The sequence below is a fragment of the Coregonus clupeaformis genome, unplaced genomic scaffold (genome assembly GCF_020615455.1).
Source record: "Coregonus clupeaformis isolate EN_2021a unplaced genomic scaffold, ASM2061545v1 scaf0579, whole genome shotgun sequence".
Classification (NCBI taxonomy): Eukaryota; Metazoa; Chordata; class Actinopteri; order Salmoniformes; family Salmonidae; genus Coregonus; species Coregonus clupeaformis.
The window spans coordinates 133,864-159,114 of record NW_025534034.1 but is presented as its reverse complement, the minus strand read 5'-3'; the positions used below and the strand labels follow the sequence as shown (position 1 = coordinate 159,114).

Genomic DNA, 25,251 nt, shown 5'->3' with positions numbered 1-25,251 from the left:
CAACAACACCATCAGCTGTCTCAACAACCACTACAGCAGCTCCAACAACAACCATAGACGGAGTTATTAGTACAACAACAGCTGCAAAAATAACAAGAGCTGCTGAAACTACAGATATGGCTTCAACAACCACAGCTGCACCCACAACAACCACAGCTGCTCCCACAAAAACCAAATCAGCAACAACAACAACAACCATAGATGCTTCCACAACAACAACAACTGCTGCAACAACAACCACAGATATACTGACAACCACAGCTGCCCCCACAACAACCACAGCTGCCCAAACTACAACCACAGCTGCCCCCACTACAATCGCAGCTGGTGTTAGGACGACAACAGTTGCACCGATAAAAACAGCTGCTGAAACCACCACCACAGGTGCCTCCCAATCGAATACAGCTGCTGCCACAACAACCGGAGCTGCAGAAACATCAACCACAGCTGTCGCTATGACTACAACAGTAGCAGCCACAACAACATTATCTGCCGCAACAACGATAGCAGCTCCAACGATGAGAACAGCTTTAACAACCACAGATATTCCGACAACCACCGCTGCCCCCACAACAACCACAGCTGGTCCAACAACAACCAAAGCTGCTCCAAAAACAACCACATATATACCAACCACCACAGCTGCCCCTACGACAAACATAGCTGGTGTTACGACGGTAGAAGTTGCACAGATAACAACAGCTGCTGAAACTACCACCACAGTTGTCTCCCCGACAACTACAGCTGCTGCCACAACAACCACAGCTGCACCAACAACAACCACAGCTGTTGCCATGATAACTACAGCATGTGTTACGACGTCAACAGCAGCACCAATAACAACAGCTGTTGAACCTACCACCGCAGGTGTCTCCCCGACAACTACAGCTGCTGCCACAACAACCACAGCTGCACCAACAACAACCAAAAAAGATCCAAAGACAACCACACCTGGAGCTACAACTACAACAGCTGCACAAACATCAACCACAGCTGTCGCTATGACTACAACAGCATCAGCCACAACAACATTAGCTGCCACAACAACGATAGCAGCTCCAACGATGAGAACAGCTTTAACAACCACCGCTGTCCCCACAACAACCACAGCTGCCCCCATGATAACTACAACTGGTGTTTCGACGGCAACAGCTGGACTAATAACAGCTGCTGAAACTACATATATGGCTTCAACAACAACAGCTGCACCCACACCAACCACTGCGACTCTCACAGCAACCACAGCTGTCCCCATGACAACCACAGCTGATGTTTTGAGGACAAAACCTGTGTCAATAACAACAGCTGCTGATACTTCCACCACAAGTGCCTCCCCGACAACTACAGCTGCTGCCTCAACAACAACAGATGCACCAACAACAACCACAGCTGCAGTTACGACAACAACAGATGCACCAATAACAACAGCTGCTGAAACTACAGATAAGGATTCAACAAACACAGTTGAACTCACAAAAACCACAACTTCTCCAACAACTACAGCTGCCCCCATAATAACCAGAGGAGCAGCAACAACAACCACAGCTGCACCCACAACAACCACAGCTGCTCCAACGATGAGAACAGCTTTAACAACCACAGATATGCCGACAACCACCGCTGCCCCCACAACAACCACAGCTGCCCCCATGATAACTACAGCTGGTGTTTCGACGGCAACAGCTGGACTAATAACAGCTGCTGAAACTACAGATATGGCTTCAACAACAACAGCTGCACCCACACCAACCATTGCGACTCTCACAGCAACCACAGCTGTCCCCATGACAACCACAGCTGGTGTTTTGAGGACAAAACCTGTGTCAATAACAACAGCTGCTGATACTTCCACCACAAGTGCCTCCCCGACAACTACAGCTGCTGCCTCAACAACAACAGATGCAACAACAACAACCACAGCTGCAGTTACGACAACAACAGATGCACCAATAACAACAGCTGCTGAAACTACAGATAAGGATTCAACAAACACAGTTGAACTCACAAAAACCACAACTGCTCCAACAACCACAGCTGCCCCCATAATAACCAGAGGAGCAGCAACAACAACCATAGCTGCTCCCACCACAACCACAGCTGCTCCCACAACAACCACAGCTGGTCTAACAACAACCACAGCTGGTCCAAAAACAACCACAGATATACCAACAACCACTGCTGCCCCTACAACAAACACAGCTGATGTTACGACGATAGAAGCTGCAACGATAACAACAGCTGCTGAAACTACAACCACAGTTGTCTCCCGGACAACTACAGCTACTGCCACAAAAACCACAGCTGCATCAACAACAACTAAAAAAGATCGAAAGACAACCACAGCTGGAGTTACAACAACAACAACAACAAAAATAACAACAGCTGCTGAAACTTCAGATACGGCTATAACAACAACAGCTACACCCAGTACAACAACAGCAGCTATCATAACAAACACAGCAGCACTAACAATTACCACAGTTGCTCCAACAACAACAACAACTGCCCCTACAACAACCACAGAAATGCAGACAACCACCGCTGCCCCGACAACAACCACAGCTGCCTCCGTTATAACTAAAGCTGGTGTTACGACGACAACATTAGCACCAATAACAACAGCTGTTCAACCTACAACCACAGGTGCCTCCCCGACATCTACAACTGCTGCCACAACAACAACATCTGCACCAAAAACAACAGCTGCTGAAACTACATATACGGATATAACAACCACAGTTGCACCCACAACAACCACTGCTCCTCCCACAACAACCACAGAAGATCTAACAACAACAGCTGTCGCTACAACTACAACAGGAACAAAACCAACAGCTGTCACAAAAAAAACCACAGCAGCTCCAGCAACAACCACAAATGGAGTTAAGACAACAACAGCTGCAAAAATAACAAGAACTGCTGAAACTACAGTTATGGCTTCAACAACTACAACTGCACCCACAACAACCACAACTGCTCCCACAAAAACCAAATCAGCAACAACAACAACCATAAATACTTCCACAACAACAACAACTGCTGCAACAACAACCACAGATATAACGACAACCACAGCTGCCCCCACAACAACCACAGCTGCCCCCACTACAACCACAGCTGCCCCCACTACAACCACAGCTGCCCCCACTACAATCGCAGCTGGTGTTAGGACGACAACAGTTGCACCAATAAAAACAGCTGGTGAAATCACCACCACAGGTGCCTCCCAATCGAACACAGCTGCTGCCACAACAACCATAGCTGCAAAAACATCAACCACAACTGTCGCTATGCCTACAACAGCAGTAGCCACAACAACATTAGCAGCCGCAACAACGACAGCAGCTCCAACGACGAGAACAGCTTTAACAACCACAGATATGCCGACAACCACCGCTGCCCCCACAACAACCACATCTGCCCCCATGATAACTACAGCTGGTGTTACGACAGAAACAGCTGGACTAATAACAGCTGCTGAAACTACAGATATGGCTACTACAACAACAACAGCTGCACCCACACCAACCACAGCTACTCTCACAGCAACCGCAGCTGCCCCCATGACAACCACAGCTGGTGTTTTGAGGACAAAACCTGTGTCAATAACAACAGCTGCTGATACTTCCATCACAAGTGCCTCCCCGACAACTGCAGCTGCTGCCTCAACATCAACAGATGCACCAACAACAACCACAGCTGGAATTACGACAACAACAAATGCACCAATAACAACAGCTGCTCAAACTACAGATAAGGATTCAACAACCACAGTTGAACTCACAAAAACCTCAACTGCTCCAACAACCACAGCTGCCTCCATAACAACCAGAGGAGCAGCAACAACAACCATAGCTGCTCCCACCACAACCACAGCTGCTCCCACAACAACCACAGCTGGTCTAACAACAACCACAGCTGGTCCAAAAACAACCACAGATATACCAACAACCACTGCTGCCCCTACAACAAACACAGCTGATGTTACGACGATAGAAGCTGCAACGATAACAACAGCTGCTGAAACTACAACCACAGTTGTCTCCCGGACAACTACAGCTACTGCCACAAAAACCACAGCTGCATCAACAACAACTAAAAAAGATCGAAAGACAACCACAGCTGGAGTTACAACAACAACAACAACAAAAATAACAACAGCTGCTGAAACTTCAGATACGGCTATAACAACAACAGCTACACCCAGTACAACAACAGCAGCTATCATAACAAACACAGCAGCACTAACAATTACCACAGTTGCTCCAACAACAACAACAACTGCCCCTACAACAACCACAGAAATGCAGACAACCACCGCTGCCCCGACAACAACCACAGCTGCCTCCGTTATAACTAAAGCTGGTGTTACGACGACAACATTAGCACCAATAACAACAGCTGTTCAACCTACAACCACAGGTGCCTCCCCGACATCTACAACTGCTGCCACAACAACAACATCTGCACCAAAAACAACAGCTGCTGAAACTACATATACGGATATAACAACCACAGTTGCACCCACAACAACCACTGCTCCTCCCACAACAACCACAGAAGATCTAACAACAACAGCTGTCGCTACAACTACAACAGGAACAAAACCAACAGCTGTCACAAAAAAAACCACAGCAGCTCCAGCAACAACCACAAATGGAGTTAAGACAACAACAGCTGCAAAAATAACAAGAACTGCTGAAACTACAGTTATGGCTTCAACAACTACAACTGCACCCACAACAACCACAACTGCTCCCACAAAAACCAAATCAGCAACAACAACAACCATAAATACTTCCACAACAACAACAACTGCTGCAACAACAACCACAGATATACCGACAACCACAGCTGCCCCCACAACAACCACAGCTGCCCCCACTACAACCACAGCTGCCCCCACTACAACCACAGCTGCCCCCACTACAATCGCAGCTGGTGTTAGGACGACAACAGTTGCACCAATAAAAACAGCTGGTGAAATCACCACCACAGGTGCCTCCCAATCGAACACAGCTGCTGCCACAACAACCATAGCTGCAAAAACATCAACCACAACTGTCGCTATGCCTACAACAGCAGTAGCCACAACAACATTAGCAGCCGCAACAACGACAGCAGCTCCAACGACGAGAACAGCTTTAACAACCACAGATATGCCGACAACCACCGCTGCCCCCACAACAACCACATCTGCCCCCATGATAACTACAGCTGGTGTTACGACAGAAACAGCTGGACTAATAACAGCTGCTGAAACTACAGATATGGCTACTACAACAACAACAGCTGCACCCACACCAACCACAGCTACTCTCACAGCAACCGCGGCTGCCCCCATGACAACCACAGCTGGTGTTTTGAGGACAAAACCTGTGTCAATAACAACAGCTGCTGATACTTCCATCACAAGTGCCTCCCCGACAACTGCAGCTGCTGCCTCAACATCAACAGATGCACCAACAACAACCACAGCTGGAATTACGACAACAACAAATGCACCAATAACAACAGCTGCTCAAACTACAGATAAGGATTCAACAACCACAGTTGAACTCACAAAAACCTCAACTGCTCCAACAACCACAGCTGCCTCCATAACAACCAGAGGAGCAGCAACAACAACCACAGCTGCTCCCACCACAACCACATCTGCTCCCACAACAACCACAGCTGGTCCAACAACAACCAAAGCTGCTCCAAAAACAACCACAGATATACCAACAACCACAGCTGCCCCTACGACAAACATAGCTGGTGTTACGACGCTAGAAGCTGCACAGATAACAACAGCTGCTGAAACTACCACCACAGTTGTCTCCCCGACAACTACAGCTGCTGCCACAACAACCACAGCTGCACCAACAACAACCAAAAAAGATCCAAAGACAATCACACCTGGAGTTACAACAACAACCGCTGCAACAATAACAACAGCTGCTGAAACTACAGATAGGGCTATGACAACCACAGCTGCCCCTACAACAACCACAGATATGCCGTCTACCACCGCTGCCCCAACAACAGCAACGGCTGCCCCCATGATAACTACAGCTGGTGTTACGTCGGCAACAGCTGGACCAATAACAGCTGCTGAAACTACAGATATGACTACAACAACAACAGCTCCACCCACACCAACCACAGCGACTCTCACAGCAACCACGGCTGCCCCCATGACAACCACAGCTGGTGTTTTGAGGACAAAATCTGTGTCAATAACAACAGCTGCTGATACTTCCACCACAAGTGCCTCCCCGACAACTACAGCTGCTGCCTCAACAACAACAAATGCACCAACAACAACCACAGCTGGAGTTACGACAACAACAGATGCACCAATAACAACAGCTGCTGAAACTACAGATAAGGATTCAACAACCACAGTTGAACTCACAAAAACCACAACTGCTCCAACAACCACAGCTGCCCCCATAACAACCAGAGCAGAAGCAACAACAACCACAGCTGCACCCACAACAACCACAGCTGCTCCTACCACAACCACAGCTGGTCCAACAACAACCAAAGCTGCTCGAAAAACAACCACAGATATACCAACAACCACAGCTGCCCCTACGACAAACATAGCTGGTGTTACGACGCTAGAAGCTGCACAGATAACAACAGCTGCTGAAACTACCAACACAGTTGTCTCCCCGACAACTACAGCTGCTGCCACAACAACCACAGCCACAGCTGTTGCCATGATAACTACAGCTGGTGTTACGACGTCAACAGCAGCACCAATAACAACAGCTGTTGAACCTACCACCGCAGGTGTCTTCCCGACATCTACAGCTGCTGCCACAACAACCACAGCTGCACCAACAACAACCAAAAAAGATCCAAAGACAACCACACCTGGAGTTACAACAACAACAACAACTGCAACAATAACAACAGCTGCTGAAACTTCAGATACGGCTATAACAACCACAGCAGCACTAGCAGTGACCACAGTTGCTCCAACAACAACCACAGCTGCCCCTACAACAACCACAGATATGCCGACAACCACCGCTACCCCCACAACAGCAACGGCTGCCCCCATGATAACTATAGCTGGTGTTACGAGTTCAACAGCAGCACCAATAACAAAAGCTTTTGATCGTACCGCCACAGGTGTCTCACCGACAACTACAGCTGCTGCCACAACAACAAGAGGTGGACCAACAACAACCACGGCTGTGGAGACGACTACAACAGCAGCAGCCACAAGAAGAACAGCTGCCGCAACAACAACCAAAGCAGATCCAAAATTAACCACATCTGGAGTTACAAAAACAACAGCTGCACCAATAACAACAGATGCTGAAACTACATATACGGATAGAACAGCCAAAGTTGAACCCACAACAACCACAGCTGCTCCCACAACAACCACAGAAGCACTAACAACAACAGCTGTCGCGATGACTACAACAGCAACAACACCAACAGCTGTCTCAACAACAACTACAGCAGCTCCAACAACAACCATAGACGGAGTCATGAGTACAACAACAGCTGAAAAAATAACAAGAGCTGCTGAAACTACAGATATGGCTTCAACAACCACAGCTGCACCCACAACAACCAGAGCTGCTCCCACAAAAAGCAAATCAGCAACAACAACCATAGATGCTTCCACAAAAACAACAACTGCTGCAACAACAACCACAGATATACCGACAACCACAGCTGCCCCTACAACAACCACAGCTGGCCCCACTACAACCACAGCTGCTCCGACTACAATCGCAGCTGGTGTTAGGACGACAACAGTTGCACCAATAAAAACAGCTGCTGAAACCACCACCACAGGTGCCTTCCAATCGAATACAGGTGCTGCCACAACAACCACACCTGAACAAACATCAACCACAGCTGTCGCTACGACAACAACAGCAGCAGAGACAACAACATTAGCTGCCGCAACAACGACAGCAGCTCCAACGACGAGAACAGCTTTAACAACCACAGATATGCCGACAACCACCGCTGCCCCCACAACAACCACAGCTGCCTCCATGATAACTACAGCTGGTGTTACGACGGCAACAGCTGGACCAATAACAGCTCCTGAAACTACATATATGGCTACAACAACAACAGCTCCACCCACACCAACCACAGCGACTCTCACAGCAACCACGGCTGCCCCCATGACAACCACAGCTGGTGTTTTGAGGACAAAATCAGCTGCTGATACTTCCACCACAAGTGCCTCCCCGACAACTACAGCTGCTGCCTCAACAACAACAAATGCACCAACAACAACCACAGCTGGAGTTACCACAACAACAGATGCACCAATAACAACTAAAACTACAGATAAGGATTCAACAACCACAGTTGAACTCACAAAAACCACAACTGCTCCAACAACCACAGCTGCCCCTATAACAACCAGAGCAGCAGCAACAACAACCACAACTGCTCTCACCACAACCACATCTGCTCCCACCACAACCACATCTGCTCCCACAACAACCACAATTGCTCCCACAACAACCACAGCTGGTCCAACAACAACCACAGCTGCTCCCACTTTAAACACAGCTGCTCCAACATCAACCAGAGCTGCTCCAAAAACAACCACAGATATACCAACAACCACTGCTGCCACTACGACAAACACAGCTGGTGTTACGACGATAGAAGCTGCACCGACAACTACAGCTGCTGCTACAACAACCACAGCTGCATCAATAACAACTAAAAAAGATCCAAAGACAACCACAGCTGGAGTTACAACAACAACAGCAGCAGAAATAACAACAGCTGCTGAAACTACAGATACGGCTATAACAACCACAGCTAAACCCATTACAACAACATCAGCTCTCATAATAAACACAGCAGCACTAGCAATGACCACAGTTGCTTCAACAACAACCACAACTGCCCCTACAACAACCACATATATGCCGACAACCACCGCTGCCCCCACAACAACCACAGCTGCCCCCATGATAACTACAGCTGGTGTTACGACGTCAACAGCAGCACCAATAACAACAGCTGTTGAACCTACCACCGCAGGTGTCTCCCCGACAACTACAGCTGCTGCCATAACAACCACAGCTGCACCAACAACAACCAAAAAAAATCCAAAGACGACCACACCTGGAGTTACAACAACAACAGCTGCAACAATAACAACAGCTGCTGAAACTACAGATACGGCTATAACAACCACAGCTACACCCATAACAACCACAGCAGCACTAGCGGTGACCACAGTTTCTCCAACAACAACCACAGCTGCCCCTACAATAACCACAGATATGCCGACAACCACCGATGACCCCACAACAGCAACGGCTGCCCCCATGATAACTGCAGCTGGTGTTACGACTTCAACAGCAGCACCAATAACAAAAGCTGTTGAACCTACCGCCACAGGTGTCTCACCGACAACTACAGCTTCTGCCACAACAACAACAGGTGGACCAACAACAACCACAGCAGTGGAGACGACTACAACAGCATCAGCCACAACAAGAACAGCTGCCGCAACAACAACCAAAGCAAATCCAAAAACAACCACATCTGGAGTTACAAAAACAACAGCTGCACCAATAACAACAGATGCTGAAACTACATATACGGATAGAACAACCAAAGTTGAACCCACAACAACCACAGAAGCACTAACAACAACAGCTGTCGCTATGTCTACAACAGCAACAACACCAACAGCTGTCTCAACAACAACAACAGCAGCTCCAACAACAACCATAGACGGAGTTATGAGTACAACAACAGCTGCAAAAATAACAAGAGCTGCTGAAACTACAGATACGGCTTCAACAACCACAGCTGCACCCACAACAACCACAGCTGCTCCCACAAAAACCAAATCAGAAACAACAACAACCATAGATGCTTCCACAACAAAAACAACTGCTGCAACAACAATCACAGATATACCGACAACCACAGCCGCCCCCACAACAACCACAGCTGCCCCCACTACAACCACAACTGCCCCCACTACAATCGCAGCTGGTGTTAGGACGACAACAGTTGCACCAATAAAAACAGCTGCTGAAACCACCACCACAGGTGCCTTCCAATCGAATACAGCTGCTGCCACAACAACCACAGGTGCAAAAACATCAACCACAGCTATCGCTACGACTACAACAGCAGCAAACACAACATTAGCTGCCGCAACAACGACAGCAGCTCCAACGACTAGAACAGCTTTAACAACCACAGATATGCCAACAACCACCGCTGCCCCCATGATAACTACAGCTGGTGTTACGATGACAACATCTGGACCAATAACAGCTGCTGAAACTACAGATACGGCTACAACAACAACAGCTGCACCCACACCAATCAAAGCGACTCTCACAACAACCACAGTTGCCTCATTGACAACCACAGCTGGTGTTTTGAGGACAACAGCTGTGTCAAAAACAACAACTGCTGATACTACCACCACAAGTGCTTCCCCGACAACTACAGCTGCTGCTTCAACATCCACAGATGCACCAAGAACAACCACAGCTGGAGTTACGACAACAACCGATGCACCAATAACATCAGCTGCTGAACCTACAGATAAGGAAGCAACAACCACAATTGCACTCACAAAAACCACAACTGCTCACACAATAACCACAGCTACTACCACAACAACCACAGGTGCTCCCACAACAACAACAGCTGCCCCCACAACAACCACAGCTGCTGCAAAAACAACCACAGATATACCAACAACCACAGCTTCCCCTACAACAACCATAGCTAGTGTTACGACGATAGCAGCTGCACCGGTAACAACAGCTTCTGAAACTACCACCACAGGTGGCTCCCTGTCAACTACAGCTGCTGCCACTCCCACCACAGCTGGACCAACAACAACCAAAAAAGATCCAAAGACATCCACATCTGGAGTTACAACAACAACTTCTGCACCAATAAAAACAGCTGCTGAAACTACAGATACGGCTATAACAACCACAGCTGCACTCACAACAACAACAGCTGCCCCTACTACAACCACAGCTGCCCCCATGATAACTACAGCTGGTGTTACGACGTCAACAGTAGCACCAATAACAACAGCTGTTGAACCTACGACCACAGGTGTCTCCCCAACTACAACAGTAGCAGCCACAACAACAACAGCTGCAGCAACAACAACCAAACCAGATCCAAAAACAACCACATCTGGAGTTACAACAACAGCTGCACCAATAACAACAGCTGCTGAAAATACATATACAGATAGAACAACCACAGTTGTACCCACAATAATCACAGATGCTCCCACAACAACCACAGAAGCACTAACAACAACAGCTGTCGCTAAGACTACAACTGCAACAACACCAACGGCTTTCGCAACAACAACCACAGCAGCTCCAACAACAAACACAGATGGAGTTACGACAACAACAGCTGCAAAAATAACAACAGCTGCTGATACTAATTATACAGCTTCAACAACCACAGCTGCACCCACAACAACCAAAGCTGCTTCCACATTAACCACAGCTGCTCCCACAAAAACCACATCAGCAACAACCAAAGCTGATCCAACAACAACCACAACTGCCGCAACAACAACCACAGATATGAAGACAACCACAGCTGTCCCCACTACAACCACAGCTGGTGTTAGGACGACAAAAGTTGCACCAATAAAAACAGCTGCTGAAACTACCAAAACAGGTGCCTCCCAGACAACTACAGCTGCACCCACAACAACCACAGATGCACAAACATACACCACAGCTGTCACTACAACTACCACAGCAGCAGCCACAACAATATTAGCTGCCGCAATAACGGCAGCAGCTCCAACGACGAGAACAGCTTCAACAACCACATATATGATGACAACCACCGCTGCCCCCACAACAACCACAGCTGTGGCGACAACTACAACAGTTGCACCCACAACAACCACAGCTCCTCCCACAACAACCACAGAAGCACTAACAACAATAGCTGTCGCTACAACTACAACAGCAACAACACCAACAGCTTTCGCAACAACACAAACAGCAGCTACAGCAACAACCACAGATGGAGTTAAGACAACAACAGATGCAAAATTAACAAGACCTGCTGAAACTACAGATACGGCTTCAACAACCACAGCTGCACCCACAACAACCACAGCTGCTCCCACAAAAACAAAATCTGCCACAAGAACAACCATAAATGCTCCCATAACAACAACAAATGCTGCAACAACAACCATAGATATACCAACAACCACAGCTGCCCCCACTACAACCGCAGCTGCCCCCACTACAACCGCAGCTGGTGTTAGGACGACAACAGTTGCACCAATAAAAACAGCTGCTGAAACCACCACCACAGGTGCCTCCCAATCAAGTACAGCTGCTGCCACACCAACCACAGCCGCACAAACATCAACCACAGCTGTCGCTACGACTACAAAAGCAGCAGCCACAATATTAGCTGCCGCAACAACGACAGCAGCTCGAATGACGAGAACAGCTTTAACAACCACAGATATGCCGACAACCACCACTGCCCCCACAACAACCACAGCTGCCCCCATGATTACTACAGCTGGTGTTACGATGACAACAGCTGGACCAATAACAGCTGCTGAAACTACATATACGGCTACAACAACAACAGCTGCATTCACACCAACAACAGCGACTCTCACAACAACCATGGCTGCCCCCACTACAACCACAGCTGCCCCCACTACAACCGCAGCTGGTGTTAGGATGACAACTATAGCTGTGTTTACGACAACCATAGCCCTCCCCACATCAGCCAAAGCTGCTCCCACAACAAGCACAGGTTCCGCCACAACAACCACAGCTGCTCCCAGAATAACCACAGCAGCAACAACGACAACTACAGCTGCTGCTAGAACAGCTTCAACAACCACAGATATGCCGACAACCACCACTTCCCCCCCAACAACCACAGCTGCCCCCATGATAACTACAGCTGGTGTTACGACGACAACAGCAGCACCAATAACAACACCTGTTGAACCTACCACCAAAGGTGTCTCCCCGACAACTACAGCTGCTGCCACAACAACCACTGCAGCGCTAATGACAACTACAGCTGAGGCTACGACAAATACAGATACAGCTACTACAACCACATATGCACACACAACAACCACAGCTGCACCCACAACACCCACAGGTGCCCCCACAATAACCACCGCTGCTGCTACGACAACAACAGCGGTGGCTATATCAAACACAAGTTCACACACAACAACCACAGGTACAGCAATGACAACCACAGCTGCTGCCGCAACAACCACAGCTGAACCAATGGCAAACACTGTAGCACCAATGCCAACTGCAGCTACGACAACTACACATAAAGCTACAACAACCACAGCTGCTGCTACGACAACAACGGCTGCGGCTACAACAACCACAGCTGCACCAACGACATCCACAGGTGCTGAAACAACAACCACAGCTGAACCAACTATAACAACAGCAGCAGCCCCAATGACAACTACAGCAATGACAACTACAGGTATGGCTACAACAACCACAGCTGCACCCACAACAAATACAGCTGCTCACACAACAACCACAGCTGCTCCCACTACAAGCACAGATGTTCCCACCACAACCACAGCAGTATCAACGACAACTACATCTGCAGCTACAACAACCACAGCTATACAAACCACAACCAAAGCAGCACCAATGACAACTACATCTTCGCCTATGACAACTACAGATGTGCCTACAACAACGACAGCTGCTCCCACAGCAACCACAGCAGCACCAATGACAACTACAGCTTCTGCAGCGACAACAACCACAGCTTCCCCCACATTAACCACAGCTGCAGCAATGACAAATGCAGCTCTGGCTACAACTACTACAGATACGGCTACAACAACCACAGCGGCACCCACAACAATCACAAATGCTCCCACAACAACCACTGCTGCACCCACAACAACCACTGTTGCAACCACAACAACCACAGCTGCGCCCACAACAACCACATATGTTCCAACAACAACCACAGCAGCAGTAACCACAAAAACACCTACAGCTATAACAACCAATGCTGCAGTCAAAACTACCACAGCTGCACCCACAACAAAAAAAGCTGCTACTACAACAACTACATCAACCACAGCCATCCCCAGAACAAACTTAGGTGCTCCCACAACAACTATATATTTCCCTTCAACAACCACAGCTGCTCCAACAACAATCACAGCTGCTGCAACACCCACAGCCGCTCCCACAACAACCACAACTGCTGCTATGACAACAACAGCTGCGGCTATGTCAACCAAAAGTTATTCCACAACAACAGCTGCACCAACATCTACCACAGCTGTAGCTACAACAGCTGCTGCTATGACAACAACAGCTGCGGTGACAACAACCACAGCAGCGACAACAACCACAGCTGCACCCACAACAATGACAGCTGCTCCCACAACAAAAACAGCAGCAGTAACCAAATTAACAGCTGTGCCTACAAAAACCAACACAGCAGCCACAACAACCAGAGCTGCTATGAGAACCTCAGCCGCTACCAAAACAACCACATCTTACCCCACAACAAAAACAGCTGCTGCAACGACAACAACAGATGCAGCTACAACAACCATCCCCACAACAACCACAGTTGTTCCTACAACAACCACAGCAGGACCAACAACAACAACAACAACAGCTGCTGCTGCTACGACAATCACATCCGCCCTTACAATAACCACAGCTTCTTCCACATCAACCACAGCTTCCCCCACAACAATTACAGCTGCTGCTATGACCACTAAAGCTCCCACCACAGCTTCTGCTACAACAACCACAGGGGCTCCCATGACAACAACAGCAGCTCCCACTACAACTGTAACTACCACCACAGCTGGCTCTACCAAAACAACAGCAAACCCCAAAAAAAACACAGCTGCTCCCACAACAACCACAGCTGCACTAACAACACCAACAGTTTATGCTACAATAACCAGAGCTGCCACAACAACAACCACAGCTTTTCCCAAAACAATCACTGCTGGACCCACAACAACCACAGCAGCACCAACTAAAACTGCAGTTCCTGTAACAACAATAGTGGCTCCCACAACAACAGCGGCTCGAACAACAACTATAGCAGCTTCTACAACAATCACAGCTGCTCCTACAACAACCACAGCTTACCCCACAACAGCCACTGCTGCACCAACGACAACAACAACCACTGCTATGACAACCATAGCTTTACCTACAACCGCTACAGCTGCCCCCACAACAACCACAGCTGCTGCTACGAGAACTATAGCTGTGGTTACGACAACCACAGCCGTCCCCACAACAGCCAAAGGTGCTCCCACAACAAGCACAGGTTCGGCCACAACAACCACAGCTGCTCCCACAACAACCACAGCAGCAACAATGACAACTACAGCTGCTGCTACGACAACTACAGCTGCTGCTACGACAACCACAGCTTACCCCACAACAACCACTGCTGCACCAACGACAACAACAACCACTGCTATGACAACCATAGCTTTACCTACAACAGCTACAGCTGCCCCCACAACAACCACAGCTGCTGCTACGAGAACTATAGCTGTGGTTACGATAACCACAGCCGTCCCCACAACAGCCAAAGGTGCTCCCACAACAAGCACAGGTTCCGCCACAACAACCACAGCTGCTCCCACACAAACCACAGCAGCAACAATGACAACTACAGCTGCTGCTACGACAACTACAGCTGCTGCTACGACAACCACAGCACCAACAGCTGCCACCACAACAATAACAACACCTGCTGCCACAACAACAATAGCTGCTGTAACTACCACCACAGCTGGCCCTACCACAACTACAGCTAACCCCACAACAACCACAGCTGTTCCCACAACAACCAGAGCTGCTCCCACAACAACCACAGCTTTAACAATGACAACAGCTACCCCCACAACAACAAAGGCTTCTGTAACTAGTAGTAACCACATAACAACCACAGCTGCTCCCACAACAACCAGAGCTGCTCCCAAAACAACCAAAGCAGCTGCACATACGACAACTACAGCTTCTGTTAAGACAACTAATGTGGCTCCAAATACTACTGTTGTCACAACCACTGCATCCACTGACCCTCCAACGTCAAATGAAGGTGTACTTATTTTAAAGTTCCGGATGAGTCGTACATTTTTAGAAGCCTACAAAAATGCACATTCCCTGGACTACCTTACTTTGGCTTTAAATGTCACAACTGAGGTAAATGTTTACCATTAACTTCAACTAAAATATTTAAATGTATATATAAAAACAAATCCTGCCTGAGAGTTATTAGTGCATAGTACATTTCTTTCATCATTGTAATGCTTTGTATGTGTGCTGATATCTTTCTATAGTTGAATCGAGGATACAAAACAATATATCCTGTAATCTTCCTCAGATGTATCATCATCAGTTTCTGGTATGTTCAGTTTTACTTTTAGGTCCATATTTCTATAAATTACTTGCTTAGAAGAAGTCTATTAGTCACATGTTTAGCATTATTTAATAATACTATTACTAATATTACTAACATAACTACGCCTAGCGAACAGTTTTTTTAATTATATGAGAAAAAATTTTTCCATTTTATTTGGAACGTCAAGCCAGAAAAAATTTAACGGGCCTATTTATATAATGAATATGAATTCGGAGGACAGAAATGATTAAATATACAAAAATTAGAACTATCACTAAACGCTTCAGTCATACAAAAGTTATACTTAAATCCGAACTGGTTCTCTAGCAAATTAGTAAGATTGTCTCACCCAATGTTCAAGAAAGGCCTTTTTCCCTTTAAATCAGATTACAACGTCTCACTTTCAGTTATTTGAAAAGGAAATAATCTCCCAAATATCACTATTTCTAAAACAAGCCATAGAAAGTTGGTTGCAATTTCAATTTAATCCTCCAGAAACGACAGAACAAATAATGCAACAAATATTGTGGTTAAACTCAAATATACTAATTGATTAAAAAAAAGTATTTAAAAAAATTTAAAGTATAATCTTCGTAAATGATATCATCGGTAGGACTGGTGGAGTTATGTCGCACATGCAGCTAACAAAAACATGTGGAAATGTCTGCTCTATCCAAAATTACAACCAAATAATTGCAGCATTACCGCAAACATGGAAGAGGAAAGCGGAAGGGAGAAAAAGTAAGAAACTTGTCTGTCGGCCCTGCATTAAAGACCATAATTGGTTAAAGAAAATTGTGATAAATAAAAAAGTATACCAGTTTCATTTAAGGACCAAATAATTGACAGCTGTCCCATATACAGTGGGGAGAACAAGTATTTGATACACTGCCGATTTTGCAGGTTTTCCTACTTACAAAGCATGTAGAGGTCTGTAATTTTTATCATAGGTACACTTCAACTGTGAGAGACGGAATCTAAAACAAAAATCCAGAAAATCACATTGTATGATTTTTAAGTAATTAATTTGCATTTTATTGCATGACATAAGTATTTGATACATCAGAAAAGCAGAACTTAAAATTTGGTACAGAAACCTTTGTTTAAAATTACAGAGATCATACGCTTCCTGTAGGTCTTGACCAGGTTTGCACACACTGCAGCAGGGATTTTGGCCCACTCCTCCATACAGACCTTCTCTAGATCCTTCAGGTTTCGGGGCTGTCGCTGGGCAATACAGACTATTGGGTTCAGGTTTGGAGACTGGCTAGGCCACTCCAGGACTTTGAGATGCTTCTTACGGAGCCACTCCTTAGTTGCCCTGGCTGTGTGTTTCTGGTCGTTGTCATGCTGGAAGACCCAGCCACGACCCATCTTCAATGCTCTTACTGAGGGAAGGAGGATGTTGGCCAAGATCTCGCGATACATGACCCCATCCATCCTCCCCTCAATACGGTGCAGTTGTCCTGTCCCCTTTGCAGAAAAGCATCCCCAAAGAATGATGTTTCCACCTCCATGCTTCACGGTTGGGATGGTGTTCTTGGGGTTGTACTCATCCTTCTTCTTCCTCCAAACACGGCGAGTGGAGTTTAGACCAAAAAGCTCTATTTTTGTCTCATCAGACCACATGACCTCCCATTCCTCCTCTGGATCATCCAGATGGTCATTGGCAAACTTCAGACGGGCCTGGACATGCGCTGGCTTGAGCAGGGGGACATTGCGTGCACTGCAGGATTTTAATCCATGACGGCGTAGTGTGTTACTAATGGTTTTCTTTGAGACTGTGGTCCCAGCTCTCTTCAGGTCATTGACCAGGTCCTGCCGTGTAGTTCTGGGCTGATCCCTCACCTTCCTCATGATCATTGATGCCCCACGAGGTGAGATCTTGCATGGAGCCCCGGACCGAGGGTGATTGACCGTCATCTTGAACTTCTTCCATTTTCTAATAATTGCGCCAACAGTTGTTGCCTTCTCACCAAGCTGCTTGCCTATTGTCCTGTAGCCCATCCCAGCCTTGTGCAGGTCTACAATTTTATCCCTGATGTCCTTACACAGCTCTCTGGTCTTGGCCATTGTGGAGAGGTTGGAGTCTGTTTGATTGAGTGTGTGGACAGGTGTCTTTTATACAGGTAACGAGTTCAAACAGGTGTTCTTAAAGAAAACAGGGCTTCTTAAAGAAAAACTAACAGGTCTGTGAGAGCCGGAATTCTTACTGGTTGGTAGGTGATCAAATACTTATGTCATGCAATAAAATGCAAATGAATTACTTAAAAATCATACAATGTGATTTTCTGGATTTTTGTTTTAGATTCCGTCTCTCACAGTTGAAGTGTACCTATGATAACAATTACAGACCTCTACATGCTTTGTAAGTACGAAAACCTGCAAAATCGGCAGTGTATCAAATACTTGTTCTCCCCACTGTATATTGCAAAATAGTTGTGAAGAGATTTTGGACGTACCGATTCCATGGCAAATGTTTTATAAACTGATAAGCAAAACGATGCTGGATTCAAAACTATATGGCAAATAGAAATGGTGGATGGTGTTACGAGATAGATGGGAGGGGTTGAATGGAGCTGAAGGTTGGGACTAATGACAACTAATAACAACAAGAGAACTAATGTAAAACATACTGTGTCCATAATAAATATATACCGGTATATGTTATAGGTTAAGAACTTTTGTGAAACCGGATGGACATCATGAAAATGATCGGAGAGGTTGAGGGTAGTGGAAGTTCAGGAGTAAAAACAAACAAAATAGAACTATTGTAAAATTGACTGTGTCCATCAAAATTACATCAAATTGATCAGAAATACAGTGTAGACATTGTTCATGTTGTAAATGGCTATTATAGCTGGAAATGGCAACATAGGCGTACAGAGGCCCATTATCAGCAATCATCAGTCCTGTGTTCCAATGGCACGTTATGTTTGCTAATCCAAGTTTATCATTTTAAAAGGCTAATTGATCATTAGAAAACCCTTTTGCAATTATGTTAGCACAGCTGAAAACTGTTGTGCTGATTAAAGAAGCAATAAAACTGGCCTTCTTGAGACTAGTTGAGTATCTAGAGCATCAGCAATTGTGGGTTTGATTACAGGCTCTAAATGGCCAGAAACAAATAACTTTCTTCTGAAACTCGTCAGTCTATTCTTGTTCTGAGAAATGAAGGCTATTCCATGCGAGAGATTGCCAAGAAACTGAAAATCTCATAAAACTGTGTGCTACTCGCTTCATAGAACAGCGCAAACTGGCTCTAACCAGAATAGAAAGAGGATTGGGAGGCCCCGGTGCACAACTGAGCAAGAGGACAAATACATTAGAGTGTCTAGTTTGAGAAACAGACGCCTCACAGGTCTTCAACTGGCAGCTTCATTAAATAGTACCCACAAAACACCAGTCTCAACATCAACAGTGAAGAGGCGACTCCGGGATGCTGACCTTCTAGGCAGAGTTGCAATGAAAAAGCCATATCTCAGACTGGCCAATAAAAAGAAAATATTAAGACGGGCAAAAGAACACAGACACTGGACAGAGAAAGATTGGAAAAAAGTGTTATGGACAGACGAATCGAAGTTTGAGGTGTTCGGATCACAAAAAGAACATTTGTTAGACGCAGACCAAATGAAAGATGCTGGAGGAGTGCTTGATGCCATCTGTCAAGCATGGTGGAGGCAATGTGATGGTCTGGGGGGCGCTTTGGTGGTGGTAAAGTGGGAGATTTGTACAGGGTAAAAGGGATCTTGAAGAAGGAAGGCTATCACTCCATGTTGCAACGCCATGCCATACCCTGTGGACGGTGCTTGATTGGAGCCAATTTCCTCCTACAACAGGACAATGACCCAAAGCACAGCTCCAAACTATGCAATAAATATTTAGGGAAGAAGCAGTCAGCTGGTATTCTGTCTATAATTGAGTGGCCAGCACAGTCACTGGATCTCAACCCTATTGAGCTGTTGTGGGAGCAGCTCACATGGTACGTAAGAAGTGCCCATCAAGCCAATCCAACTTGTGGGAGGTGCTTCAGGAAGCATGGGGTGTAATCTCTTCAGATTACCTCAACAAATTGACAACTAGAATGCCAAAGGTCTGCAAGGCTGTAATTGCTACAAATGGAGGATTCTTTGATAAAAGCCAAGTTTGAAGGACACAATTATTATTTATATTAAAAAACATTATTTCTAACCTTGTCAATGACTACATTTCGTGTGCATTTTGCTATGTTTCCTATTCAAACTCATTTAATGTATGTTTTCATGGAAAACAAGGACATTTCTAAGTGACCCCAAACTTTTGAACGGTAGTGTTTATTTGCGCAAAAAAATATATGGGAGTTTGGAAATGATGCAGACAATTACATTGATGGAAGTTACAATCTATCTGCAATTTTAAAGCTGATCTAACCCCTAATATATATAAACTGTGTATATATATATATATATATAAATAAATAACTACTACTACTACTACTAATAATAATAATAATAATAATAACAATTTTTATCCCATTTCACATTCATTCTATTGCTTTGATTTTTAGGTCTGGTTCTGTGGGTGTGACAACCAATATGATCTTCACAAACCAGTCAGTGGTCCCTAATGTTACAACTATAGAGGAATCCCTCAAGATGTTTATCAACACGTCCACAGTCTTCTTAGACATTATTACTGTCAGTATCAATGCGGGTAAGAATTAATCTGAACACAATATGTATGTAGATTCATACACATGATTGTTTGAATGGATTTTACCCTCTCATTTGTCATCATATTGTTGGTTTTAGTTTTTATTTTGATGCCCACAGCCAAATTACCAGCTCTGATTTCATCAGTTGTAATCAAATCACATCATACTTAAAATAGTGTACCTCATTTAAAAGTGTTTTTATTTCAAAACCATTTAAAACCATGGTAGTCTCTCTTCACAGACAAAAACATTAAAATGGATATGAGCAAAGACAATTCTAGAGCGCTGGTTTTGCTTCACTGATTATTATGATTTTGCTCAGGTGACCGTACAGCTGGCATTTTTTAAATGTTTGGAAGGGGAGAGACTTTGGGGAGGCTTGGCAGAGGCTTTCTTTGTTTTCAGTTTTCCACCCACAAAAAATAAGATTTGAGCAAGCTTTTCTGGTTTAAAGAACAATTTTAATGACATAACATTTATTTAAATGTTTTAATTAATTTTTTCAGAACTCCAGAATAACACGACTACTACTACAACTACCAAAAATATCACAGCCATCCCCACAACAACTACAGCTGAATTAACAACAACCACAGATGCTCCCACAACAACCATAACTGCTCCTAAAACAACCACAGAGGCACCAACGACAACTACAGCTGGGGCAACAACCACAGCCGAAATAAGAACACCCACAGCTAACACCACAACAACCACATCAGCCAAAACGACATCTACAGCTGGGGTAAAAACAATCACAGCTGTCCCCAAAACAACCACAGCTACAACAGCAGCTCAAAGCACCACAGATGCTCATGAAAAAAACACAGTTGATCCCACACCAACCACAGCTGACACTGCAACAACCACAGCTGCTCCCACGACAACCAGCGCAGCACCAACAACAGCTACCGTTGCAGCTGCTCCCACAACAAACATAGCTGCTGCTATGACAACAGCTGCGGCAACAACAAGCGAAGCCGTACCCACAACGACCACAGCTGCACCCACAAAAACCACAGCTGATATCACAACAACCAAAGTTGCTACCACAACAAACACAACTGCACCCAAATCAACCACAGCTCCTCCAACAATAACCACAGCTGATCCCACAACAATCACAGATGTACCAACAGCAACTACAACTCAGGCAACAATCACAGCCATCCTCACAACATCCACAGCTGCTGCCACATCAACAGCCGTCCCCACAACCATCCCAGCTGCCGCAAACACAACCACAGCTTCCCTCATAACAACCACATCTGCTGCTATGACAACAACTGCTAAGGCTACAACAACCACAGCCATCCTCACATCAACCACAGCATCACCCACAACAACAAACACAGCTGTGGCTATGACAACTACAGCTCTGCATACAACAACCACAGCTGCACCCACAACAACAGCTGCTCCCACAAAAACCATAGCTGCTGCTATCACAAAAGCTGCTGCATCAACAACCAAACCCATGCCCACAACAACCACAACTGCTCCTACAACAATGACAGCTTTACCAATGACAAATACTGCTGCGACGACAACAACCACAGCTGCTCCCACAACAACCACAGCTGCGCCCAAAACAACCAGAGCTGCGCCCAAATCAAACACAGCTTCTCCAACAATAATCACAGATGCTCCCACAACAACCACAGAATTAACAATGGCAACTACAGCTGGGGCAACAATCACAGCCGTCCTCACAACAACCACAGCTGAATTTACAACATCTAGAGCTGCTACGAGACCCACTGCTGCACCCACAACAATCACAGAGGCACCAACAACATCTAGAGCTACTACAGCAGCTCACACAACCACAGCCTCTGCTACAACAACAACAACAACAGCTTCGACCACACCCACAGCAACTGCCTCTATAACAATCACAGCTTCGACAACAACAATCATATCTGCAACTATGTCAACAATAGCTGCTGCTACAACAACCACAGCCATCACCACAACAACCACAGCTGCTCCCACAACAACCACAGCTGCTCCCACAACAGCCACAGCTGCACCCACAACAACCACAGCTTCTAAGACAAACACCACAGCTGCTCCCACAACAACCACAGAGGCACCAACGGCAACTACTGCTGGAGCAACAATCACAGACATCCCCACAACAACCACAGCTGCTCGTACAACAATGACAGCTTTACAATCGACTAATACTGTGGAGACAACAACAACAACAACTGCACCAACAACAACCACAGCTGATACGGCAATAACCAAAGTTGCTGCCACATCAACAGATGCGGCTACGACAACTACAGCTGTGTCTGCAACAATAACAGCTGCACCCACAACAGCCAAAGCTGTTCCCACAACAAACATAGCTCATGCTATGACAACAGCTGCGGCAACAACACCAGAAGCCGTGCCCACAACAACCACAACTGCTACCACAACAACTAAAGATTCACCCACAACAACCACAGCTTCTACGACAAACACCACAGCTACTCCCACAACAATCACAGAGGCACCAACGCCAACTACAGCTGGGGCATCAATCACAGCCGTCCTCACCACAATCCCAGCTGCCACAAACACAACCACAGCTTCGCCCATTACAACCACATCTGCTGCTACGACAACAATAGCTGCGGCTACAACCACAGCCATCCTCAAATCAACCACAGCTGCACCCACAAAAACAACAGCTGCTCCCACAATAATAATTGCTGCTGCAATGACAATAGCTGCTGCATCAACAACCGATGCCGTGCCAATAACAACCACAACTGCTCCTACAACAAAGACATCTTTACCAACGACTAATACTGCTGCGACGACAAGAACCACAGCTGCTCCCACAACAACCACAGCTGAACCCACAAAAACAAATACAGCTGTGGTTAAGACAACTACAGCTATGTCTACAACAACCACAGCTGCACCCACAACAACCACAGCTGCTCCCACAACAATCATTGCCGCTGCTATGACAACAACTGTTCCAACAACAACGACAGCTTTACCAACAACTAATACTGCTGCGACGACAAAAACCACAGCTTCTCACACAACAACCACAGCTGCTCCCACAAACAAAAACACAGCTGCGGCTACGACAACTACATATATGTCTACAACAACCACAGCTGCACCCACAACAACCACAGCTGCTCCTACAACAACGACAGCTTTACCAACGACTAATACTTCTGCGACGACAACAACCATAGCTACTCCCACAACAGCCACAGCTGCTCCCACAACAGCCACAGCTGCTCCCACAATAACCACTGAGGCACCAACAACATCTAAAGCAACCACAGCTGCTACAGCAGCTGCCACAACCTCATCTGCTGCTACATCATCAACAGATGCGGCTCCAACCACCACAGCCATCCCCACAACAACCATAGCTGCACCGACAAAAAAATATACAGCTGCGGCTACGACAACTACAGCTATGTCTACAGCAACCACAGCTGCATCCACAACAACCACAGCTGCTCCCACAACAATCATAACTGCTATGACAACAGCTGCTCCTACAGTAACGACAGCTTTACCAACTACTAATACTGATGCGACGACAACAACCGCAACCGTCCCCCCAACAACCACAGCTGCTCAAACAACGACCACAGTTTCTCTAACAAACACCACAGCTGCTACCACAAGTACCACAGAGGCACCAACGGCAACTACTTCTGGAGCAACAATCACAGACGTCCCCACAACAACCACAGCTGATTCCACAACAACCACAGCTGCTCCCACAACAAACACAACTGTGCCCAAATCAACCACAGCTCCTCCAACAATAACCACAGCTGCTCCCACAACAACCACAGATGTATCAACATCAACTAAAGTAGGGGCAACAATCACAGCAGTCTTCACAACAACCACCGCTGCTGCCACATCAACAGCTGTGACTACAATAACTACAGACGTCCCCACAACAATCCCAGTTGCAGCAAAAACAACCACAGCTTCCCCCATAACAACCACATCTGCTGCTACGACAACAACAGCTGCACCCACAACAGCCACATTGGCTATGGCAACAACCACACCTGCTGCCACATCAACAGATGTGGCTACGACAACTACATCTGTGACTACAACAACCACAGCTGCTCCCACAACAA

The 25,251-nt window shown here is 46.3% G+C and overlaps 3 protein-coding genes across 3 annotated transcripts; all 3 read left to right on the top strand.

The window, feature by feature from the left end:
• Nucleotides 1-272: 272 nt before the first annotated feature.
• Nucleotides 273-5,260, top strand: LOC121550590 (mucin-5AC-like; the record flags this gene model as incomplete). The annotated part of the gene is made up of 4 exons (XM_045216015.1): nucleotides 273-2,996; nucleotides 3,097-3,164; nucleotides 3,220-3,441; nucleotides 4,999-5,260. Coding segments are annotated over 4 exons (3,276 nt in total), but the record flags the coding sequence as incomplete, so codon positions are not given.
• A 1,450-nt stretch (nucleotides 5,261-6,710) lies between these two features.
• On the top strand, nucleotides 6,711-15,844 carry LOC123485128 (mucin-2-like). Its single transcript, XM_045216014.1, has 3 exons — nucleotides 6,711-14,369; nucleotides 14,836-14,852; nucleotides 15,076-15,844. Exons 1-3 carry the CDS (start codon nucleotides 6,711-6,713, stop codon nucleotides 15,842-15,844), a joined length of 8,445 nt encoding a protein of 2,814 aa, XP_045071949.1.
• Nucleotides 15,845-21,000: 5,156 nt separating this feature from the next.
• LOC121550593 (mucin-2-like) lies at nucleotides 21,001-23,926 on the top strand. Its single transcript, XM_045216013.1, has 4 exons — nucleotides 21,001-21,123; nucleotides 21,631-23,108; nucleotides 23,398-23,426; nucleotides 23,563-23,926. Exons 1-4 carry the CDS (start codon nucleotides 21,006-21,008, stop codon nucleotides 23,924-23,926), a joined length of 1,989 nt encoding a protein of 662 aa, XP_045071948.1. The 5' UTR covers nucleotides 21,001-21,005.
• Nucleotides 23,927-25,251: the final 1,325 nt, after the last annotated feature.